The sequence below is a fragment of the Lolium perenne genome, chromosome 4 (assembly GCF_019359855.2).
Source record: "Lolium perenne isolate Kyuss_39 chromosome 4, Kyuss_2.0, whole genome shotgun sequence".
NCBI lineage: Eukaryota > Viridiplantae > Streptophyta > Magnoliopsida > Poales > Poaceae > Lolium > Lolium perenne.
In genome coordinates, this window is record NC_067247.2 from 382,242,743 (window position 1) to 382,268,088 (window position 25,346).

The following is a 25,346-nucleotide window of genomic DNA, read 5'->3' on the forward strand; positions in this document are numbered from 1 at the left end:
GTCTATCTTGCTTAGCTCTAGTTGTTATTGTTACACTTAGTTGAGCTTAGCATATTTAGGGTTTGTGCTTGTAAACTAAACGTTAGTTTAATTCCGTATTCTTACAAGACAAATCCGTAAGAGTTTTTAAACGCCTATTCACCCCCCTCTAGGCGACATCTCGTCCTTTCAATTGGTATCAGAGCAAGGTCTCTCCTTGTTTAAGGCTTCACCGCCTTGAGAGTAAAGATGTCAGCTAGTAATATAGTGCACAATGACAAAATTATCTTTGATGGCACAAATTATCCTTTTTGGAGAAATTTCTTGCGTTATAACCTTCGGACCTTGTGTCCAAATATAGAGCAATTTCTAGATGTAGGTTTTTCCTCCTCCGATGGATCCTCAAAATCTATCTTTAGAGGATGAGAAAAACTTACATCTTGAAGCTCAAGTATCTAATGAGCTTTTATTCTCCTTGAGACCAGATTTTCATAGGTTCTTGATATATATAAAGCGAAAGTCGTCTCATGAGATGTGGACCAAGCTTAAGGAAATGTTTGGTGGATCCATTTCTCATTTGGTCGGTGGTGTCTCCGAGGAGCTCTCTTTCCCTTCACATCATGAAGAGCTCCAAGTTGCTTCCACCTCCAGCCGTGATGATATATCATCTTCTTCCACTTCACCAACGTGTTGCAAGACACAAGGTAATGATATGGTGAGTGGTGAGAAAAATTACAATATTGATATTGTGCTCAATAGTTATGATTCTTCATCTCTATCCCATTGCAATGTTTCCTCTTTGGACTTGAACACATATAGCACTAAAAAAATCTACATGCTTGTGTTGATAGTCCTTGCATATCATGTGTAAATTTCTTACATAGATCTCATGATGATATGCTTGCCTTGTCTTGTTTCCATAATCAAAATGCTTCTATTTCCTCTAGTTGTTTGTTGACTAACAATGTAGAGGAAATCGAACACTCTATGGATCAAGACACGATTTTAAATGGGGATTCAAGAATATCTTCATCTTCATCCTCCGGTATGCACATGTGCCTTATGGAAAATGGATCAAAGGTATCTCCTACTTTGACTCCTAACACTTCCTCTAACAATGAGAGTGATGATGATAATGATGAAGAATATAATACTTTGTTGCATGATATGGGGATGGTATATGCTTCTCTTCATGGTAATAAAGAAGCTCGTGCTAATCTCGAACACTCTATGAAAACCTTAAATAAATACAAGGAAACCATAGTGGAGTTAGAGTCTCATATTGAAAATAGGAGACTAAGAATAGATCTCCTCAAGCAAGAGCTAAAAGATGAGAAGCATACACACTTTATGCTTACACAAAAAATTGAATCCTATGAGCTTGAAAATGAAAAATCTATTGTTGATGCTTGTGCTACTAACTGTACTTCTTGTGAAGCATCTATCTTAAAGGAGAATGTTGAGCTAAGGGCTCAACTTGATTGGCTTCTCATGCATTCCATATTTATTATGTCTTGCATGGTTGTTTATATATAGTGGAAATTGTCCCAAAGGTTAATCTTGACAATGTATGCAATGAATTCATGTTCATCACACGTGCGTACATTGTGGGGGAGTTTGCTCTATATATATTGGTTCTACTCACATCCCTTGAATTAGTTGTAGTTGTGTGAGTAGAGTTGGTTTTGATATGGGATAGTAGCTTTGTGTTACTTGACCATATAAAATACAACCTCTTGTCTACAACTTATTTGTCTCTAATATTAATTATATAAACCCTCTTATTGTGGTTGTCATCAATTACCAAAATGGGGGAGATTGTAAGGCTATATTGCCCCTATGTGTGGTTTTGGTAATTAATGACAACCCCTATGGACTAATGTTTTCATTGAGTTTATATGAAGGAATATTCCATAGGTACTACTTGTATTACATGTGTTGGATTCAAGTATGGATGCCATGAAGATAAAGATACACCTTGTGTATTGGCATCAAGATCATCGATCAAGATAGTATGATAGAGCATGAGAAGATACAAGGTTGACCAATACAAAGAGTGAAGAAAAGATTCAAGTTTGGTCAACACATGAAGCATGAATAATGTGCCACGTGAAGTCACATGGTATCTTTCCATGGGCATGCATCAAAAGTGAGATCTCATATAGCCCATGAGAGGATGACGGCAAGTGGTGATCGTCATCAAGGTTGAGTTGGGCAAGTTCAAGTTAAGCATCTCGAGAGGATCATATGCTTGAAGCTTGCCGTCCATTTGATGATAATGGACATGTGAAGATGTACAACACTGGAGCTTTCCCATCATAGTGTATGGGGGAGCATTTGTGAGTCTTCACGAAGTAACGATGATCAAGTAAGGCATTCCGGCTTGAGTGGAGCTTGAAGAGCTATCATCAAGATCAAGGGGGATGCGCAAGGCAAAGGTATGGCTTTGACTAGGTTTTCCTTTTACCGGTCTCAAGGTGGTTGTTGGGAGACCGGATTATAGGATAAATAGCCGCACTATCAAGAGGGGCTTTCGGTTGGGTAACTTGATCGCATCGTCTTAGGGAACTCAATCCCTTGCATAATTTGCATATCTATATTGCTTCTTGGTGTTTCTCTGTGAGAGGTTCTTGAGCTTGTTTCTAGCTTTACAACAAGCCCAAGTTCATCGAAAACAGAATTCGTATGACTCCTCTATGACATTTTCAAGGTTGGGTGATTTTACCGGTTATTCATGATATAAGGTTCTACCTTTTATATTCATGATAAAATCCCCTCCTATAGATTCTTATAATTTCACTTTCTATAAGATAGCATTTGTTGTTATCTTTCAAACAAAATTGGTTTCATTCGATTCGGAGTTCGGGAGCATTTGTTATTAAAGAAAGGAAAATGTGAAACAAAAAGAAAAAGGGGAGGAAGAGACTAGCCGCCGACCGGCCTGCCGGCCCAGCCGCCGGCCCACCCGGTCTGTGTCGGCTCTGGTGCTTGTGCCAGCCGGGCTGCCTCCAGTGGGCCTTCCGATCTGGTCCGGCCCATGATCCGGCCGCTGACCGGCCCGCTGGTGTGTGCCCCAGCCCGACCAGGCGTTGCCCTAGCTGGGCCGCCTCCCCTGGCCCATTCGCCCCCGCGCAGCCAGCTCGCCCATCCGGCCTGGGCCTCGGCTCGGCCGGGCTGCACGTCGGCCTGTCCGGCTGCTGTTCTGGTCGGCCGGCCTGTGCGCCAGCTGGGCCAATTTTTCCTGCGTGTTTTTGCTGTCTTTTTCCCCAACGGTTGTTTTCCCCCTTTAGCTATAAATAGCCTTCTTCCACCTTGAGCTGAGTTAGTTCTTCCCATTCTTCTTCTCCATTGTTGCTATTTGAAGAACTTGCTTCCCCTCTTGATTCCTCCCATGATTCTTGCCCATTCTTGAGGATTTGAGAGAGGAGAACTAGATCTACAATCCCCACAAATCAATTTCTCCTCTAAGTGAGGGGAACCCATTGGATCTAGATTTTGGAGTCTTTTGTTGACTTTCCCCTTTGTTCTTCCTCTCTAATCTCATCCTAGCATTTGTTGCTCGAGTGGGATTTGAGTGTGAAGGACTCGAACACCTCTAGTGTTCTTGCTTTGCATCATTGCATAGTGTTGAGCTCTCCACCACGATTAGTTCGAGTAAGATACCGTGAGCTTGTTACTCTTGGAGGGAGACCTCCTAGTTGGCTTGGCGGTTGGTGCTCCGGTGATCTCTTCAAGCAAGATTGTGAAGAGGCCCGGGCTTCTCCTTTGTGGAGCTTGTGAAGTGGTTGTGGAGCTTGCCATCTCCGGAGTGGAGGAAAAGCTAACCATAAGGAAAGGGCCATTATCCTTCGTGGGTGTGGCTCGGAGAATAGGGTGAGCCTTCATGGCGTTGGGGAATCCTTCGTGGGACCTCCACTCCTCCAAACGTGACGTACCTTCTTGCTAAGGAAGGGAACACGGGAATACATCCTCGTCTCCACGTGCCTCGATTATTTCTATACCCGAGCTCTCTTTTCTTGTGATAGCCATCGTGCTTGAAGTACATATATCTTGCTATCACTTGTGCTACATATATCTTGTGCCTATCTTGCTTAGCTCTAGTTGTTATTGTTACACTTAGTTGAGCTTAGCATATTTAGGGTTTGTACTTGTAAACTAAACGTTAGTTTAATTCCGCATTCTTACAAGACAAATCCTTAATAGTTTTTAAACGCCTATTCACCCCCCTCTAGGCGACATCTCGTCCTTTCAACTACCGACAACACATCGCTTCGGTAGTCTACGCCACGTTAATGGCGATGCCTCGCATGCCGAGCGGTCGCCACCCACCTCTGCCAATGAGAAATAAATGGCGTTTCCAAGCGTGGCGCGCCCCTCGGCTACCTAAGGCGTATAAAGAGGGGTGCACACTAGGCAGCCTTATCATCTCCTCCACACAAACCCTAGCCACCGCACAACCTCCACCATAGCGCCCCACCACAAAACTGCGAGGGAATCCATGGCTGGTCCAGGTGGACGGAGAGGCGACCGAGGGCGCGGTCATCGCGGCCAGGCACGCCGTGATAGAGCAGCATCACCCCACCGCTCGTCGTCGTTTGTGTCGTCCCCATCATCGTAGGGGTCGAGGTACTTCAAATTCATCCTCCGCATCGATGAGGATCCCCTCAGCATCAAGCGGTTCCCGAAAAAGTTCGCCGAGTTCATCGATGCAGCTGATCCTACCGAGTTGCAGCTATGGGAGGCCAGATGCGGCTTTTGCCTGTGGCATGTCGATGGCTTGTTTGAAGGGTAGGGTAGGATGTAACTCGAGGGGGGAGAGGGCGAATAAGCTCCCAGAGAAGAAGTGGCCAGCCAGAACAAATTAAAAAAATGCCCGCCTTTTGTAGGTCATCCCCTTACTACCCATATCGGTTATGTCTTCGGCTGGAGGAGTTTCGTCAGGACATGGATTTTGGATGTAGTCGTCTAGAACCCGTTGCATATGATTTATCCAGCCGGTGCGACTGACGGCTTGATAGCGGGCTTACTTGTTGATCCATTAGTGTTATTATCTCTTTTTAGATGGTTGATTCATGTACTCTTCAGTGATCTGTGACCTGTAATACTTTTTGTTAATTGACCTTTATTTCAATAAAGTAATAAAGGTTGTAAGAATTGTGTCCTCCTTTTCGTTTTGAAAGAACCGTCACCGCTTGCTTCTCCCACAGGCCCGCCAGCGACCTAGGTAGATGCGTCTTCTCAGGTGCGCTAGTACTGGCAACAATACATCGTTTCGGTAATCTGCACCAAGTTAATGGAGATTCCTCGCATGCCGAGCGGTCGCCACCCACCTCTGCCAATGAGAATTAAATGTCGTTTCCAAGTGTGTCGCGCCCCTCGGCTACCTAAGGCGTATAAAGAGGGGCGCACACTAGGCAGCCTTATCATTTCCTCCACACAAACCCTAGCCACCGCACAACCTCCACCTTAGCGCCCCCCCCCCCCCCCCCCACAAAACCGCAAGGGAATCCTTGGCTGGTGCAGGTGGCCGGAGAGGCGGCGGAGGGCACAGTCATCGCGGCCAAGCCCGCTGTGCTGGAGCAGCATCACCCCGCCTATCGTCGTTGCTTGCGTCGTTCTCGTCTTCGAAGGGGTCGAGGTACTTCAAATTCATCCTCCGCATCGATGAGGATCCCCTTAGCATCAAGCGGTTCCCGAAAAAGTTCGCCGAGTTCATCGACGACGCCGATCCTGCCAAGTTGCAGCCGCGGGAGGCCAGATGCGGCTTTTGCCTGTGGCCTCGACGGCTTGTTCGAGGGGTAGATTAAGATGTACCTGCACACCAGGTGGGATAAGTTCGCCCGCGCTCCCAACCTCGAGGCCGACTGCATGCTCACCTTCCTCTACGAAGGCGACGGCGAGATGATCGTCAAGGTCTTTGACAAGACATCCCGCCGCAGGCACTACCACACCGACGAGTCCGGCGAGGACACCGACATCTAGTATTGTCAGAATGTTCTTTTTTGCAGGGAAGATGGCTAAAACTAATGTCGGTTTCAGTATTTTCTTTCTGCGCATACAAGAACAATATGGTACAACAACTGCGAGCTGGATTTTCCAGTTTCGGTGACTGAGTGTCTCACGGTGTTTTTCTTTGCAGCGAAAGCACGAAACCCGCGAGGCCAACACTAGTTAGATTTTCTTATTTTGCAATGTTTCAAACTGTGTAGTAGGTTGTGTAATGTTTCCTTCCATAGTTAAATGAAAATATTATGTGTTGGGTCATTGGGGGTACCTCAGAGGTAAACAGACAAGCGGTCAAAATTGACCATTTCCGTCATTCTGTGTCTGCTGGCCGATGATGGATACATTTGCAACGACCATCGATCGGTTTAATTACAATCGTGGTATCTGGAACAAAGATGCCCGATTATTATATGATACATATCTACATGTACCTTCACCGAGTTAGGTTGATGGTCAGAAAAGTCGCTTGGGCATTTTGACATTTCCGGACTCCCCACCAAGAAATTTCTGAGGTGTGGAAAATTTCTGGGAGAACGACAAAAATCCTGAAGCGGCGCGGGCATGACTCCCTATATTCAAACAAACTGGCCCATCCTTATCGGCGCGTCACGAGTGTATCCTAAACCGCGATGGACAGTACACGTGCGGCCACTCGCGGCAACCGGATCACGCACGAGTGCCTTTGAAAATGTTAATAGCATATTATGTGGCCAATAATATCAGTTTCGGGATGAGCTGGATTTATTTTTGTTGAAATGAGCTGGTTTTGTTGAAATATTCGTCACAACTCATATCCCCACTAGGTTCTCAGTCAAAACTGTTGACAATAGTGCCACCCTCAACAATTGACGAGAGGGTTTCATGCACATGGCTTTGAAAAATTTGCCAAATTCTTACTTCACGTTGTCTATAAATACAGGGCAGGCATGCAACTCCATTCACTCAACATCTAGGAGCAGAAACGATCAATCACACGAGTACTAGGAGCAGCTGGTAAGTGATGTCTTCCCCCTTCCGCTCGCCTCTTCCCTGAACCAGTGCATGTACGCATGTATACATCTTATTATTTCTAATTCCATCGATATTTTGTTTTGTAAACTTTCAGGTGTTTGTATTTCCCAAAAATGAGCGGGATGAAATCTTCGTGGCCGGAAGTGTTGGGGCTGCCGGTCGATGCAGCCAGGCAGAAGATCCTCAACGACCGGCCAGATGTGAAGGTTGTTGTTGTGCCACCCGCCGTCGCGACTAGGGAGTTTGACGATAAACGAGTCCTCGTCTATGTCAACTATGCAGGCAATGTCACGCAGATCCCCGGGATTGGCTAGGTCTGGATGCATGTGCCGGTCGATCAAGGCGGTGTTCTTCCTACATAGTCATATTTCCATGTGGCTATTTGTTTTATGTTAGCTATGTGAAAAATGTTATGTCACTACGCATTTCACTGCAATAAGCAAATAAAACATTGTCGACAGCAATAAAATAGTATCATTACTATCATATCATCTGTGACTTCAAATGACAAAATTTACATTATGTACTCTCTGTATAGATTACTGTGCACCTCTCTACTATATCTCTTTCAATCATCTGGTCTTGTAGGAAAATATATAATATCAGTGAAATCCTGGCAAAATTCACGGAAGTTTAGTGGGCACTAAAAATAATTACTTTCGAAAAAAACAGGCAGACCAATTAAAACAAAGTCTCTAACTCAAGGGCATGAGCGATGCTCCACACTGGACTTCTACCCCAGCTCTCCACGTAGGTTCGGATGGCCCAATATTACTCATGTTGTTGGTTGCAGAGTAAAGGAAGATCTTACAGCGGTATCTATACGCCGCCTTAGAAAAAAAGGAGGTTATGTGACCAGGTAATCATCTCACTTGCCTAACTACCGTTCCACGTGGTACATGTGTGGTTTTGAAACCTGTTGGCTGCGTACGCATCCGTTATGGTCCAACGACAGCGCCACCGAACGACGGAATCGCTACGCCGGCAAAGATCTCCTAATTAAGGGTGCTGCACGCGCCAGTCGTCTCCACCATTGCCGGTGATATCATGGCCGCTCCAGATCCGCCAATCCATCGACAGAGGTACCCTTTGTTCCCGGCGAGGCTAGGGTTAGGGTCTCCGCTCGATCCTATCGAGGTGTTGAGACAGTTAGGTTCTCCCGCTCGTGTGCGTGGGCTTCTTCCTCTAGCGCATGGACCAGCATGGTGGGGTAGACACGCACGTGACCGTATTAGTACGCCATGCATACATAAATTACTTGTACAAGACAACGCAGGCCATACGGGCTACTACAGGGGCATATGTTCATTTTTTAATTTTACGATCATGCCCCCACTTACCAAGGGGTATGGGAGATCTCCACCATCCTTATTTTTGTCGCGACCAAAGTTTTGCCAGGAGCACTGGAGCGAAAGTACTTACACATAAGGTCACTTCCTCGCTGCATGGTCCGTAATTTTGAGAATAAAGCTTTGAAAACTAATGGGAAAGTGAAAAGGGGGGGTAGGGGAAATGGGACCACAGAATGGACAGCCACGTTGAGTTAGATATATTTCATACGGTGGTCTTCTCTACGTGTATGTTGGGCATCAACTTTGCCCTAATGCTGCATTAGTAGAAAACAGACCTTCCATCTAGGTACGGGGCCTTTTGTCGTGGTTCTTTAAGGCCTTTTGTTCCGGTTGGAGCCTCAAACCGGGATAAAAATGTCTGAGGTCTTTTGCGGCATGCTGATAGTCATTTTATCCCGGCTGGAGACACGAGTCGGGACATAAAGTTCAACAGTTCGTTCCCGTGTGGAACCCAATCATCGTCGCCATTATTGGCGCACAGAAATCTGGTCGCCGACTCGCCGGAATCTGATGCGTAAAAATTTTCTATATATTTTCTGGAATTTTTCGAGAAACTTTATTTTTGGGCAAATTTTAGAATTTGAATAATGATTCTATCGCAGGAAAACAATTATGGAATGATGAAAAACAAATTCAAAACCAAATCTACAACAACTCTAAGACATTTTAATATAAATTCAATCAATGGCACATAGGTGAAATCATAGTTTTATTCGTACAAAATTATTTTGTTAACAAGGTTGATCAAGCCTTGTTATCAAAACAATTTTATATGAAGCAAAACTTTGTATTTCACACAATTATTATGTTACCTCAATCTCGACGGGAATAGTTCTAATCATGACAATATCATTCTCCTTCTTTGTCTTGGGCAAAGGCAAATGAAATTTTCCAATTTGGATGGTATCAACATTAATAATTGAGTTTAGACCATATTTCCCATCAATCTTCTTGGGAAAATAAACCGTATGCTCTTTGCCATCGACATTAAAAGTTACTTTTCCTTGGTTGCAATCAATAACAGCCCCTACAGTGTTAAGAAAAGGTCTCCCAAGAATAATAAACATATTATCATCTTCACGCATTTCTAGCACAACAAAGTCAGTTAATATCATACAATGATGAGCAACTTGAACAGGAACATCCTCACATATACCAACAGGAATAGTAGTAGACTTATCAGCCATTTACAAGGATATATCAGTTGGTATTAATTTTTCTAGATCAAGTCTTCTATAGAGAGGAAAAGGCATAACACTAACTCCTGCTCCTAAATTACCTAAAGCAGTTCTAACATAATTATTTTTGATGGAGCATGGAACAGTGGATATACCTGAATCACCAAGCTTCTTTGGAACCTTACCATTAAAGGAGTAATTAGCGAGCATAGTGGAGATTTCCTCATTTGGAATCTTCCTCTTATTAGAGATAATATCTTTCATATACTTTGAACAGAGTCAATTTAATAGCATCAGTCAAAGGAATTTGCAAAAACAAAGGTTTCATCCATTCACAGAACTTATTATAATGCTCTTCCTCCTTTGATTTATGTTTCTTATCAGGAAAGCGCATTGATTTTTGCACCCAAGGTTCTCTCTCACTACCATGTTTAGTAGCAATAAAAAATTTCTTAGTGTATTTTGTATTCTTAGTATGCTTTTCAGGTTCTTCTTCAATTTCTTCCTTATCGGAAGCATCATTTTTATCATTACCACTTTCAGTTTCAGCATCAGAAATAGATATACTATTAGGATCCTTAGCAGGTTCAGAGGATTCTACAACAATTTTATGTTTCTTCTTCTTTTTCTTAGACTTAGTCCTAGCATCATTAGCTTACTGAGAATCTTGTTCAATTCTCTTTGGATGTCCTTCAGGATACAAAAGATCCTGAGTAGAAACACCACTTCTAGTTCTTATTTCATAAGCATATTTTGTTGGAGATATGCCCAAGAGGCATAAATAAAGTGGTTATTATATATCTTTATGTTTATGATAAATGTTTGCATACCATGCTATAATTGTATTAACCGAAACATTGATACATGTGTGTTATGTAAACAACAAGGAGTCCCTAGTAAGCCTCTTGTATAACTAGCTTGTTGATTAATAGATGATCATGGTTTCGTGATCATGAACATTGGATGTTATTAATAGCAAGGTTATGTCATTAGATGAATGATATAATGGATACACACCCAAATAAGCGTAGCATAAGATCACGTCATTAAGTTCAACTTGCTATTAGCTTCCGATACATAGTTACCTAGTCCTTCGACCATGAGATCATGTAAATCACTTATACCGGAAGGGTACTTTGATTACATCAAACGCCACAGCGTAAATGGGTGGTTATAAAGATGGGATTAAGTATTCAGAAAGTGTGAGTTGAGGCATATGGATCAAGAGTGGGATTTGTCCATCCCGATGACGGATAGATATAATCTGGGCCCTCTCGGTGGAATGTCATCTGATTAGCTTGCAAGCATGCGAATGGTTCACAAGAGATGATATGTCACGGTACGAGTAAAGAGTACTTGTCAGTGACGAGGTTGAACAAGGTATCGTGATACCGATGATCGAACCCCGAACAAGTAAAATATCGCGTGACAAAAGGAATCGGTATCGTATGTAAATGGTTCAATCGATCACTAAGTTATCGTTGAATGTGTGGGAGCCATTATGGATCTCCAGATCCCGCTATTGGTTATTGGTCGGAGAGAAGTCTCGACCATGTCTGCATAGTTCACGAATCGTTGGGTGACACACTTAAGGTTTGATGTCGTTTTAAGTAGATATGGAATATGGAATGGAGTTTGAATGATTGTTCGGAGTCTCGGATGTGATCCAGGACATAACGAGGAGGTCCGGAATGGTCCGGAGAATAAGATTCATATATAGGAAATCACTTTTCAAGTTTGAAAATGATCCGATGCATTTATGGAAGGCGCTAGAATGTTCTAGAACTTTCCGGAAGAAATCACCATGGAAGGTCGAGTCCCGGTTGGGCTCCACCAACCCTAACCAGCCAACCAAGTGGGAGGGTGGAGTCCATGGTGGACTCCACCTCCTTGGTCGGCCAAGCAAGGGGGAAAGGGACAGTCCATGTTCCTCTAGGTTTCGTCCATATGGCAGTTTTTAAATTGGGGTCTTATTCGAAGACTTTGGGTAAACCCTAGGGATTCATATAATGTAATTATCACAATTTATTACTAAGATCAGGACCTAAACCTTTTCATCATCCTATGTAAATCATATGCTAGATCTAAACCACTATATTTAAATTATTTACCATGGCAACGAGTTTTCTTTTGACCCAAAGAAACTACCAAACTTAGAGAGTTCAGAAAAACAGAAAACAAGAAGAAGAAAAAAAGGAACAACCCCAACTTGAAGGGCTGGGTGTCATCTAAAGCAGGTACTACAAACTACTTACTACGTACTACACCTCAAAAGGGAAGCATCCAAATGACAAACCTAGAGCTAGACAGCCATGGTACTACAGAGGCAACTATCAAGGGAAAATCTATGAAATTTTGTCAAAAAGGACCACCTGCCCGACTGAAATGTCAAAAAGGACCACCTGTGAACGGAAATGGCAAAACTGCCGTGGCGGCACGACGGCCAGCCGACGCGTGGCGCCTGCCGCCGTAGCCGGTGGCGGCAGGGCCTGCCGCCGTCAGCAGTGGCGGCACGTCCGGCACCGTCAGCCGACCGACAACGGAGCGACGCCGACGTCTCCATGCCGCCCGTGCCGGTGGCGGCACGCTGAGCTGGCAGGCCTGCCGCCACCACCGGTGGTGGCACGTCCTGCTGCCCCGACAGCCCTCCACAGTGCGCTAACGGCGCTGATTCCCACGCTGACGGCGCTGATTTCCACGCAAACTGTGTCAGATTCGGGCTGTCTCTGATTCTGAGGCTGTTTGCTCCGGTTTGAGTCTATTTGGCACTAGTTTTTGCACTTTCAGCTATATTAGAGACTGTAGTTGTACAGAAAATTGATTGTATGATTCTCCGACATGAGTTGACGTCCGCCGCTGGTACAGGACCGTGACCACCGAAAGTGGTTGTTTCACGTCCTTTATAAGTAGCAGCTGGCCAGCTATTCGTCTCATACGTTTTCATCTTTCTTCGCGTACGAGAGCTCACAGAAGAACAGCTCGAAGCAGCCCTCCCATGCCATTGTTCTTTAGTGATTGATTAGCTAACTGAGTCACTGATTGAGCCGCTAATTGGGTGCACGAAGCAGCGAAAGAAGAAAATTAAGGTGAGTTCTTGTAGATCGCCAATTTTATTCGTACATGCATATGTTAGCTTTTGCTATTTGTGGTGTAGTGTAGTATATTTTACTCTACTAATTAGGCAAGCAACATTGTATTAGCATATTATGTACAGAGAGTGAGATTTTATGAAGGATGTAATTTAATTTGAAATAGAACAACACGTAGTGCAGCGTACTATTATTGCATGTATGACTGAAAATTAAAGAGATGGATAATTTGTTGAACTAATAACCGTATGTTAGGAACATGCTTTAACTCGCAAATTTTAATGTGTATTTTAGGTGGATTGAAGTATGCACATGCTCTCTCACAGTTATTACTTGGATTATTGTGGCGCGTAAATTATTTAGAAAAGGAAGGATTAATTATTTCCGTAAAGTCTTACCGCCATGTTAGAATAAGTGTATTAATGAAATTATTAAAACAGTAATATGATTTAAGGTAGGATGTTACTAATATTATTTTTTAAAATCTGGTTGTGCGGTAGGTACGATGGAAAATTTGGTAGTGTACTATGGGGACGTTGTACGTGATGAATTCGGTGGGGTGGATTTCTCGAACTGCGACTCGATGGAAGTTGCAGTGATAGATATGGTCAATAGAGCATTTGCGGATGTAAGAAAAATCATCCGAGCCCCATTTGGTCAGGGGATGCGTGGACAGAGGATGACGGTTGAGGCTCTTATCGTCGTAGAAGGGAATGGACCTCCCCGTTGGGGTTTACGGGAGGTAAAAAATGATACAAATTGGCGTACGTACATGAGGTTTGCAAGCACACCTGGTGCTGCTATGTACGGACGGCCGATGGTGTATGTGAAGTTTATTTCAGCTACTGATGATGCTGGAAGCAGTAGGAGCGCTGCAGAAGAGCAGCTGTCCATCACCGCAGGTCCTAGCACCGGCCTGTCGGATCAGCTTGCCATGACCGCTGCTCGTAGCATCGACCCATCGGAGCAGATGCCTAGCCACCATAATGTTGACCCAGGATATTGGTCCGCGGTCGTCGACATCAGCGAACATGTGGAGGGATTGCCTGAGGCGTTGGATGATGATGCTCGTTCATCTTCGTCCGAATCCTCGTCGGATGAAGAAGGAGTAGGTCCTCCCCAGAGGGCGGTCCCAGGTCCAATGGACGCTGACTTCCTGCAGACCATGACCATAAGCAATGAATTTCGGTCTGTTCCAGGCCTAGGAGAGGATAGTCTGCTAGTTGGGCAAAGTTTCCCTGACAAGGACTCCGCTGACCAGGCAATAAAGAGGTATGCATTGAGCATATCTCGGGAGCACAGAGTGAAGCAGTCTGATCGAAGTCAGCTAAAAGTGATATGTGTCAAATTGAATGAGGGGTGCATGGGGAGAGTGGTCGCTCGAAAGAGCTCTGGGGTATGTCAGCCCTGGCATATCTCAAAAATAGAACCACATAGTTGCGAGCAGGTGGGGGCTATGGCTAAGCACCGCAACGTCACCGCAAAATATTTGTCACATATCTTGCAAGTGGCGGTGGAAAAAGACATCAATGTTAGTGTGAAGACGCTGCAAGAGACTGCAGAAGATCAGATTGGCTTTTCTGTCAGCTCGGGAAAGGCAAGGCGTGCCAAGGAGGACATTTTCCAGAGGCTATATGGCACATATGAGCAAGCATATGACCTAGCCCCCAGACTGCTCCATCAGATATCATCAAGTAACCCGGGGACTCATGTATTCAGGAGAGATCGTCCACACCCCAGGGAGCAAAATGAAGAAATACTTGACCGTTTATTCTGGGCATTCCCGCAAGCTATACAGGCATTTCAACACTGTCGTCCAGTGTTGTCAATAGATGGTACCTTCCTCACTGGAAAGTACAAGGGCACACTCCTGTTGGCGATCGCAGCAGATGCAAACAATCAGCTCCTTCCTATTGCATATGCATTGGTGGAGAGCGAGAACAAAGATAGCTGGTTCTGGTTCTTATGCTGCTTGAAGATTTCAGTTGTCGGAAATCGCCCCAATGTTTGCATCATCTCTGATCGCAACACGGGCCTATTGAGTGTGCTCGAGTTTATGAAGGTGGCACAAGATCCAGATTGGGGGTGGCCCGATCTAGAGACAAGGTGGTGCATGCGGCATTTGGCAGCCAATTTTTACTCAAAGTTCAAGAACAAGGATTGGTTCAAGCTGTTCAAGAGAATGTGCATGCAGAAGACAGAAGAGAAGATGAATGCAATTTGGAGTGGAATCAATGCTGAAATTGAGAAAGCTGCGGTGCCACAGAGAACAGATCGGAGGGGCAATACCAGGACAGTTAATCTGTCTACGTGGATTTCCGAGAGTTGCCCCGATTTAACCAAGTGGGCGCTTTCTCACGACTCTGGGGCACGGTACGGCCCCGATTTTTTTTACGCAGCAATCTTTTGATCCTGCTTGGCCCAACATGATAGCTGGTTTCGGCCACAATATGGCCCCGCCACAGGGTACTGAGCATATGCAGGAAGAATACTATCCCGGAACTTCTAGTCAACCTGAGAATCAAGGGATATTTAATGAATTCTTTGGAGCTGACATTATAAGCACACAAGGCAGTTTAATTCCTCCGGCGACACAATCTCAACATGTATTACAAACTCCACCACAGAACTATGAGGCCCACACAGATGAGGAGCACGAACAGTACGGTCGAGGTTTGCGCCAACATCGTATACCAAATCCTTGGTCGCCTTCTGGTGCTAAGCAGAGACCACCACGCCGTCGTCGATAAGGGTGATATGTTGACGACTCTGCCATATTACTATTATTTCTATCTATGTATGACCTATGTATGAGACATATTTCTATAATTTCGAATAATTATTCAACCAGTTTTTCAAAATAAGATACATGCACATGCAAAAATACAACATAAAATGAAGATACATCGGCAATGCCAACACCACAACTTAAAATAAACGCTACGAGTAACATTATAAGCTTCACTTTTTTGTAGCCCGGGTAGGGGTTTTATAGCACGCGACTCAGAGAAAAGGCGGGAAATCTTGGCGGGAATTCATGGCGCGAAATTTTGGCGGGAAAAATTAAGGCGGGAACTTTACGCGGGAAAATTTACGCGCGAACTTTTTCCGGGAAACCAACATTTATTATTAATACATCTGCCGAAATAAAGTTGGAAATATAACTTAAATTAAAATACGGCTAATCACTACAACGGAATTTAAGATACAACGCGAAAGTAAACAGAATTTAAAATACGTAGTTACTACAACAGATCACTCTATTTGCCCTGCGTCCAGCGTGGCCATTTTCCAGTCTTGTCGCCGCGTTCTTCTGCTGCCTGCGCCTCAGCAGCCCTTTCTCTTAATCTCTTTCTTTCCGCTTCACGGGCCTCCCTGCGCACCTCTTCCTCTGCATACCTACGTGCAGCCTCATCATCCATCCGCTTCTGATTTACCTCGCGATTTCGAGCTTGCTCTGCCCTTAATTTTTGTATCTGTCTCTCTCTTTCTGCTTTATCATTAGCAATAGCCTTTTCGAAACGCTCCTCCTCATGGAACCTTGCCCACGCACGCCTCTGTTTTTCCTCCACCTCACGGCGAGCCCAATCCGGCTGCTCCTGGTCTATCCAGTGAAACCAGTTGCAAAGGGGCGGCGGAGACTGCAACAAAAACAAGACGATAAATAAATAAAAATTAATGACATACAAATATGATTTTTAATCATGCTGTTACAACATACCGCAGGTCTCGAGGACGATGAACTTGTATGTGCGGGTGGATCATGATCGTAGTATGCGCACATGAAATATTTCATGCCGAACTTATCCGAAAAATCCACCACTTCCTTCACCTTCGCAAGGCGGCCGCACCAACACCTCTCTGCTCTAACCCCCGGCGGCAAAGTTGCATTCTTTCCCTTCATCGGTCTAAAATCCTGGTCTGAGCAAGGCACACTCATGCTGGCTAAGGTATGAGCACTTGTGTACCAAATGATATCAGCGAACTGAGCGAGAGAATTAGGCACACTCGACGCTGGCTTTTATAGCGAACTGAGCGAGAGAATTAGGCGGGAAAATTTAGCAGAACATGCCTCAATCAGTGCAATCAGCCAAAAAGCAGTACAATAATTCGAAAAAGTACATGGAAATCAGCGCCGTCAGCGCGCTGTGCAGGCCTGTCGGGGCAGCAGCACTTGCCTCCACCGGTGGCGGCGGCAGGCATGCCACGTCGGCGTGCCGCCACCGGCAAGGGCGGCAGGCTGCGGGCCGTTCACGGCCGGCTGACGGTGCCGGACGTGCCGCCATCGCCGACGGCGGCAGGCCCTGCCGCCACCGGCTACGGCGGCAGGCGCCACGCGTCGGCTGGCCGTCGTGCCGCCACGGCAGTTTTGCCATTTCCGTTCACAGGTGGTCCTTTTTGACATTTCAGTCGGGCAGGTGGTCCTTTTTGACAAAATTTCAAAATCTATAGATCAGCGCCGCATCGATGCGGCTCCCGTGCGGCGGCTACTATTAGGAAAAAACGCATCGTCCCCTAATAAGTGACTATCAATCTTATCCTCACGGTGCCACCGCACATGGTCTGTGCGTGAAACTAGGATGGGAAGCAGCGCCGGGAGCAAAACAGGAGGAGGAGGCCGCTGAGCACGGAGCCGCGCAGGAGCCCTCTCGTCGCGGCACGGCCGCCGCCGAGCACGAGGCAGCTGGGAGCCCTCCGTCGCCGCCGGCCGCGCCGGAGTTCACCGTCGCTGCACGGCCACCGCCGAGCACAGCCGCGCTGGAGGCCGCTTTCGAGGAGCACGGCCGTCGCCGCACGCCGAGCACGCAGCAGCAGGGAGGCCGTCGCCTCCGCCGAGCACGAGCTGCGGTGGAGGCCGTTGCCCAGCACATCGAGCCATTGCCTCGAGTAGTTGTGTACCCATCCCCTCTTGATTTTTTGCTGAGATTGAACATGATTTCTGCCTGTGAACCAGTGGACGATTGATTCCTTCCAATGCGGCTACATAATTTTGAAGTTTAGAACCTGGCAATTAGGCTAATTAAACCGGTAATTGGGCTTAAAATTTTCTTGGCGTTCAGTTCCTAATTAGCATGCAAATCATTAACAATTGAACCTGGTGATTAGGCGTAAATAATCTGGAAACTAGGAGTAGGCAACTATTATCTTTTCTCATAATTAGTAATTGTGGCAATTAGGGGCTAATTAATCTGGCATTTAGGCCTAACTAATCTGTGAATTAGTAACACCTAAATCTGATAACCAGGCATAAGTAAGGGCATCTGGCAATTACAGTAGTAATCTGGCAACTAGAACGCAATTAACATAGCTAACATCCGTTTTGTAAATGGTTTATGGAGACATGCATGTGATAAAAAATACTAATTTCGGTGCACCATGACGAAGAAAAGACATGAGCTGCAAGGTGTTGGGACTTGGGAACAGTGAGAACCATACCAGATACTTAACCTTGTAAAAAATACGTGGCTCGGAATTTTGCAGATGCTCTTTTTTTGTCCCCACAGTCACGAAGGACGTACTATAGCTAGAGACAGAACCATGTCACGACGTGCTAATCTGTCAATCTAGGTGTTAACTTGACGGAACAATATCCGCGAGCCTATTTCAGCTGGTTAGCCACCCGCCGCACAGATCGCTACCCGTGCGGCGCCGCCGGGTAGTTCGGTCCAACTATCAAACCAAACTCCAAGTTCTCAACAGGTTAGTTTTGCCGTAGCCGGAGCCAGAGCCCATCCATGTCTTCGCAAGTATACATCTCTAATCACCGTCCAGAATTTCTACGATGCATCCTCATTCCTCAAGCTTCCTTTGTCTGCAAAATGGCCAAGGAGTTAACCAAATCACACAACCTGTAGATCACTGAGGCCGGATCAGCAGGGTCATTTCTCGTTATCCAAATGACCCAACACACAACAGCACTCCCGCTGAGCACAAGATCACGCTGTATAGCTGGAAACAATTTTTACCAGCTCCCAGCCATACCATGATACCTTCAGCTACCAAGGCCAAAGGCACAAAGCACCATCTGCCAGATTAATTTAGCCAGGCGGCCAGATAAAGATTAAATGATTTATAGATTGGGATATTCACTTTGGCTCATAGGAGCATTTGCTCTCATTGTGTGAATCAACATTTTGAAGTGTCAAAAAAATTTAAAATAAAATTTTTCATGTACATCTACATATTTTATGTTTGTACACAAGTTCAAAAAAAAAACTAAAAACAATTGTGGCTCCTGTAAAAAAGACAAGTTTTGATGCTATAACACGACTACGTATAGGATATTTTTTTGTCTTTTTTGTACACGCCATATAAAATATTGTTTCTCCACGAAAATTTGTGCACTAACATAGAATGTCACGATGTACACCAACAAATTTATATCAGAATTTTTTAATATTTTTAAAATTGTTTTTTAATTATTTTATATAATGAAAGCATTTGCTCCTATGAGCCAAATTGCCACCTCCTTATAGATTCTCTTAAACCACAGAAGACATTTGTCATTGCCAGTCCACCCTAGCTTAAACAGATTGCCTTTAGTTAAGCTGTTGTTCTTAGCATAACCATACAAAAACTTAACCTTGAGGGAAATTTTGACCTTCCAAAGATGCTGGCATGGAAAATTCCTTGTGACCTCAACTGAAAGTTAAATATCTAAAGGCCAAATTCGAGCTGGTACCTGCGATTTACTATAGACAATATGACACGTCCGAAATAGTTTTACTTTTTAACAAATCAAAAAATGCGTGCTTTTTGTAGGTCATCCCCTTGCTACCCATATCGGTAATGTCTCCAGCTGGAGGAGTTTCGCTAGGACATGGATTTTGGGCGTAGCCATTTAGAAACGGTTGCATAGGATTTATTCACCGGTGCAGTTGGAGGCTTGATAGCAGGCTTACTTGTTGATCCACTAGCATTTATTTTTATTACTTTTCTTCAGATGGTTGATTCATTTCTCGACCTTAAATGATCCGTGAGCTGTAATACTGTTTGTTACTTAAATTTTATTTTAATAAAGTAATAATGGTTGTAAGCACCGTGTTCCCCTTTTCGTTCTATTAGAATGGCATAGTACCATGAGTAGTATGACTTTATATAGAATTCTAAGTATAGATGTTATTTCTTACATGTATGGGAGCATGTTTATGTGAGAGACCAACATTACATTTATTCTGAAGTTTGTAGACTATTATATTGGCGCTAGTACCCCGTATACCCTAACCTTAGCCTGCTAATTAACCCAAACCCACAGCGGATGCTGGTACCGCCAAAGAAGACAACACATTATCATAGCTAACGCAGTGTTCCCCCGACGAAGAGATCTTCGGGTCATGTTCCACCACGAGATCTTCATGTCGGCATTAATGGTGGTGTTGATTTCTAGGTATGGGTCTTCAGATCTTTCTTTGCCCGATATAATTTGGATTTTTTTCTCATAGTTGCCGCGATGACAATTGTCCTCTTAATATTTCTCCTGGCTGCTACGTTCTCGACAATGGAGATTTGTACTCTCGGCTCCCCGCCGACATTGACCAAAATGTTCGTTTGCTATTTCTGGTACTGTTGCCAATGTTAATTGACTACTTTATTGACCGTGCATGCACTTAGACTTGGCATTCATTGCGTCTCAAGTTAAAATTATGGGAGAACCTCCATTGATATTTATAGACTTTTAGTTTGGTAGCTACGTTTGAATGTTTCGAAAAGTACAAGATTGTGTCATGAAAGAGTTAACGTTTTGAAGATCACAACAAAATATCTTGTTTCCTTTAGACTTTATTTTATTATATATAATCTTCAAGACATCACATATATCTCTACCACGTACTATTTGCTAATATAGATATAAATAAATATATAAATATATATAGTATTTCTTTTTTGCGAGAAAAAATATATATTATCTTTGTCTAAAAAGAAGTGTCTTGATTTTATCTAGATGCGGATGTATCTTGACACATCTTACTTGTAGATACATCTATATCTAAAAAATGGAGACACTTATTATACTTTTTTAGATGGAGGAAGTAGAGGATTGATTGTAAAGAGAAAGTGTTTCCCCGCACGCTATGGCTCCTCCTCTTGGTCGTCCTAGACAAGTATTCGCGCAGACCAAGGAGTTATCGTTGAGATCTGTCCACGTATAGCGCACACACAGTTGGACTTGCAAAAAAGAAGTTTCTTCTTTTAAACATAAGGCTCGAGCAGAGCCCGGTTTTAAATTAATAAAGCCCCAACGGCAGAATTCATACATCATCCACAGATACGAACAAGACACGACAAGACAAGATGGAGGGATGCTCCACACAAACACAAGCATAGGTTACAGGACCTGGACAGCACAATATACAAGGTGAACGACCTAGCTCAACAGATGGCGAGGCGACGCCCCAACGCCAAAGCCTGCCACCAAGATAGACCGGACGCCACCTGACTCCGCTCGGCCCCAGAGGGGAGCACAAGACACTAGACACTATCTCTGATAGAAGCATGAAGAGCTCGGATCCTGCCAATCACCAGCTCCACCGCTTGTCGGTCTCCTCTCCTAGCCAGAAGCTTCCAAGCCTGCAAGTAAACAGTCATTTTGTACAAGCCGTTAGCCGGGTTAGTAGGGAAACTACCCTCAATGGTGAATTTGTTTCTAACGTTCCAAAGAGACCACAGAAGGGCAGCGCACGCCAACCAAAGAACTCTCCGAGTCTGGCCAACGTGGACGCGCATGTACCGAAAAATGTCGGCAAAGCACGTGGGGTTCCAAGAGCAACCAAGAAGGTCTCTGACCGCACTCCACATGAAGCGCGCCAGCGGACATCTAAAGAAGATGTGGTTGTTATCCTCCACCTCCAAGCAAAGGGCGCAAGTACCATTGGATGGACCCTTACGATTCCGGATATTGTCGTTGGAGGGGAGTCGGCGTTTCGATAATTGCCAGAGGAAGATGCGGACTTTGAGTGGCACCTTGATCTCCCACACTATCCCATAGTGTTTGTGGGGAATGCCTTGGCATAAGCTCTTATACAGCGATCGCACGGAGAACTTCCCATTTGGCTCCAAGGACCACGAAATCCGGTCCTGTGGATCCGACAGGTGGATGGTCTCCACCAGCCGGGCGACGTTGGCCAGCTCCACTCGCTCCCCAAAGCCCAGCTCACGGCGGAACGTGAGCCTGCACTGGTTACCCAGGAAGAGCGTGGCCACCATGGCAAGGGGTTCCGACGCAATGGCAAAGAGACCCGGGAACAGGTCCTTGAGGGGGCCCTTCTCATGCCACCAGTCCACCCAGAATCTAGTAGCGCGACCATTGTGGATAGCATGCCGGGCCCCCATGCCGAAGACATGTTTGATCTTTTGGATAGCGTTCCAAAATTGAGATCCAGGCCGGTGCTTATCTGCAAGGAGGTCCCTCTCCCCTAGATACTTAGCCCTAAGGATCTTCGCCCAGAGGCCTTGCTCCCCAGCGTATAGCCTCCAAATCCATTTGGCCAAGAGGCAAATGTTCATAAGTCTCGTGTCCACAATACCTAGCCCCCCCAGGCATTTAGGCTTACACATTGCCGACCATCTGACCCAATGGTATTTACGTTTAGCCCCGTTCGCTTCCCAGTAGAAACGGGACCTGGCCTTGTCAAACAGGCCATGAACTCCCTCCCCCAAGAGGCAAACCGACATCGCGTGCAGTGGCAAGCTAGATAGGCAAGCATTGATAAGCGTCAGCCTTGCCGCCGAGGACATCAGCTTTCCCATCCAGGGATCTGCGCGCTTGGCCACTTTGTTAGTCAACGGACCCCAATCCGAGGCTAGAAGGGCACGGTCACTCACCGGTAAACCTAGGTAAGTAAAAGGGAAGGTGCCTCTTTTGCAGTTAAGCATATTGGCAATCCTGGTCCCCTCGGTCTCATCCCCGCCTAAAACCATCACCTCACTCTTGTGGAAGTTAATCCTGAGGCCCGACATATTCTCGAAACAGAGAAGTATGTATTTGAGGTTGGCGATGGCCAGATCATCTGGCTGAAGCATGATGATGGTGTCATCCGCATACTGCAAGTGCGACACCCCCCCAGGTATCAAATGTGGGATCAACCCAGAAATGTGACCCGCCTCTTTGGCCTTGTCCAGGATGGAAGCCAGAGCTTCCACCACAAAGTCAAAGAGGAGGGGGGACAGAGGGTCCCCCTGACGCACCCCGCGCCCATTACGGAAGAAGTTCCCTACTTCCCCGTTGACAGTGATCGCTGTCTGGCCCCCCGAGACCAGACCAATCGCTCTGTGAACCCACCCAGGCTCAAAGCCTTTGCGGAGAAGTACCTCCCGCAAGAAGGCCCAGTTCACCCTATCGTAAGCCTTCTCAAAGTCCAGTTTTAAGAAAACTCCCTGAAGTTTCTTGGACTTGGTCTCATGAATGATCTCCTGCAGAGCCAGGATCCCTTCATGGATATGACGACCCCGAATAAATGCCGATTGGGTCAGGCTAATCATCCTATGCGCAATTGGAGATAACCTAATCGCGTACGCTTTGGCCACAAACTTGAAAATAACGTTGATAAGTGCTATCGGCCTGAACTGCCTAATATCGTTCGCCCCAGGAACCTTGGGAATGAGGGATAAGACCCCCATATTGAGCCTGGCAATGTCAACCCTCCCCAGAGCAAAACCGTTGGCGATCGCCAAAATAAGCGGTTTAGCCAGTTGCCAGAACTCTTTGAAGAAGAACACCGGGAACCCGTCCGGCCCCGGGGCGGTATCCGTCTTCATGCTAGCCAAAACCGTGTCCATCTCCTCCCCAGAGAAGGTGAGCATCAAGCTGTCATTATCGCCCTCCGACACCCGCCGAATGGAATGCCAGATGGAGGGAGAAAGAGTCAGGAAACTTGGCGCCGCCTGCGCCCCCATCAGACCTCTGTAGAAGTCATAGATGTGAGCCAGCAGCTCCCTCTCATCAGTAATGATCCCCGAGTCACTGACGAGGCTCGAAATTGCACACTTTCTTCGCCAACCATTGGCGAAAGCGTGGAAGAAGGCCGTGTTCGCATCCCCCTGGATGAGCCAATTGGCCCGACTACGCTGCCTCCAGTACTCTTCCTCTACCCTGGATAGGTGGAGGAGTTGGCCCTCAAGGTGATAACGCAGCGCCTAGCCATCGTCATCCAAGCCCGCATGGTCCGCGATCCCATCAAGATCCCGGATTTGCGCCAAGATGTCAGCTTTGAGGTCCCGTTCCTCCTTCCCAAGGTTGGCCCCCCAACCTCTGAGAAACTGCCTAAGGCCAGCGGCAATACGATGCCAAGTCTCGATCGGGTCCTGACACCACGCTGCCTCACGCGCCAGGTCCTGCCAACGATGGGCAACCAGCGCATGGAAATCTGGTTTCTCTAGCCATCCCTTTTGGAAGAAAAACCGAGAACTCCTCTTGCCTAACTCCTCCCCGGAGCTAAGGACAAGAGGGGAGTGGTCCGGACCAATGATGGTGCCTGCCACCAGGGAGCTTAAGGGGAAGAGCCCCTCCCACTCCGGGGAAACTAACACCCTATCAAGGACGCAACGCACGGGGGAGAGCTGTCTGTTGGTCCACGTGTATCTCGCCCCCGTCAGACGAATCTCCCGAAGCGCAAGCGAAGCAATGCAATCATTGAACCTCTGGAACCGCGGCCAGTTAATGTTGTCATTGTTCTTATCCTCTGATCCCCTGATCAGGTTGAAATCCCCCCCACCACCAGTGGAAAGGGGCAGGCATTAACCGCCGCCGAGAGCTCCTCCAAGAAGTCAGCGGATCTCCGGTGATCCGCAGGTCCATACACCACGAAGATCGACCACCGGGAAGAGGTGTCCAGCTGCAGAACATCTGCCCGGATGAAGAAGGCACCCCCATGCCACTCCATGACCTCAAAAGCGTCCTCATTTACCCCAAGAAGCATGCCTCCCGAGCGCCCCTGCGCGGGGGTGGATTTCCAAGCAAAACGACCATGCGGATCCAAGCTAAGCAGCTCCGCGGGGGTGAATGAGGCCTTGATGGTTTCCTGCAGGCCAACAAAGTCAAGCCTCTCTCGGGAGATGAAATCCTTAATCTGCGTTCGTCGTCCCGGCCGACCGAACCCACGGATGTTGTAGAAGCCTGCGCGCATCACGCACAGGCACCTTTCCTCCGCCCCCGGCGGGAAGCCAACACGGCCTTAGCGCGCCTCAAGTTGGGCTGGGGCACAGCCAACACAGGGATATCCACCAGCGTGGACTCCGACTCCCGATCCGTCGCTGTCGTAGTCCCAACTACGACAGACGGCGTCGGGGTAGGGGGCACTGAGCGTGCCGCCTCCACCTCCTTGCGGAAAACTGCAAGGGCCAGCGCAGCCTGCGCCTCCTCCTTAGCCCTAATCAGGGCGAGGGCTTCCTGGGGCGAGTGTGTCTCACAAGAAAACGCAAGACCCGAATCGTGTGTAACCCGAAGAAGGTGAGAATCGGAAACCCTAGGAAGAATGGCAAAGTCATCGAGCTTACCTGACGGGTCGAGGTTCCTGGAAGCCGTCCTCTCCTGCGCCCTCTGCAAGACCGGGGTCGCCGCACCCGGCCCAGTGAGGCGCGCACTCTTGCGCGCCGGCTCCGCCGGGACCGTCCTCGTGCGCCTCCTCCTCGAAACGCCTGCCCCTGGGCCGTCTGACTGAGCCACCGTCGCCTCATCCAGCTCCGACGCCTCCCTCATCATCTCGTCACTGTCAAGAACACCAATCGAGATGAGA

General features: G+C 46.4%; 1 protein-coding gene across 1 annotated transcript; it reads right to left on the bottom strand.

The window, feature by feature from the left end:
- Positions 1 to 17,190: 17,190 nt before the first annotated feature.
- On the bottom strand, positions 17,191 to 24,737 carry LOC139830347 (uncharacterized). Its single transcript, XM_071818350.1, has 4 exons — positions 24,354 to 24,737; positions 23,807 to 24,252; positions 21,577 to 23,704; positions 17,191 to 17,595 (listed from the first exon to the last, which is right to left on the bottom strand). Exons 1-4 carry the CDS (start codon positions 24,735 to 24,737, stop codon positions 17,191 to 17,193), a joined length of 3,363 nt encoding a protein of 1,120 aa, XP_071674451.1.
- Between the last annotated feature and the right edge of the window lie 609 nt (positions 24,738 to 25,346).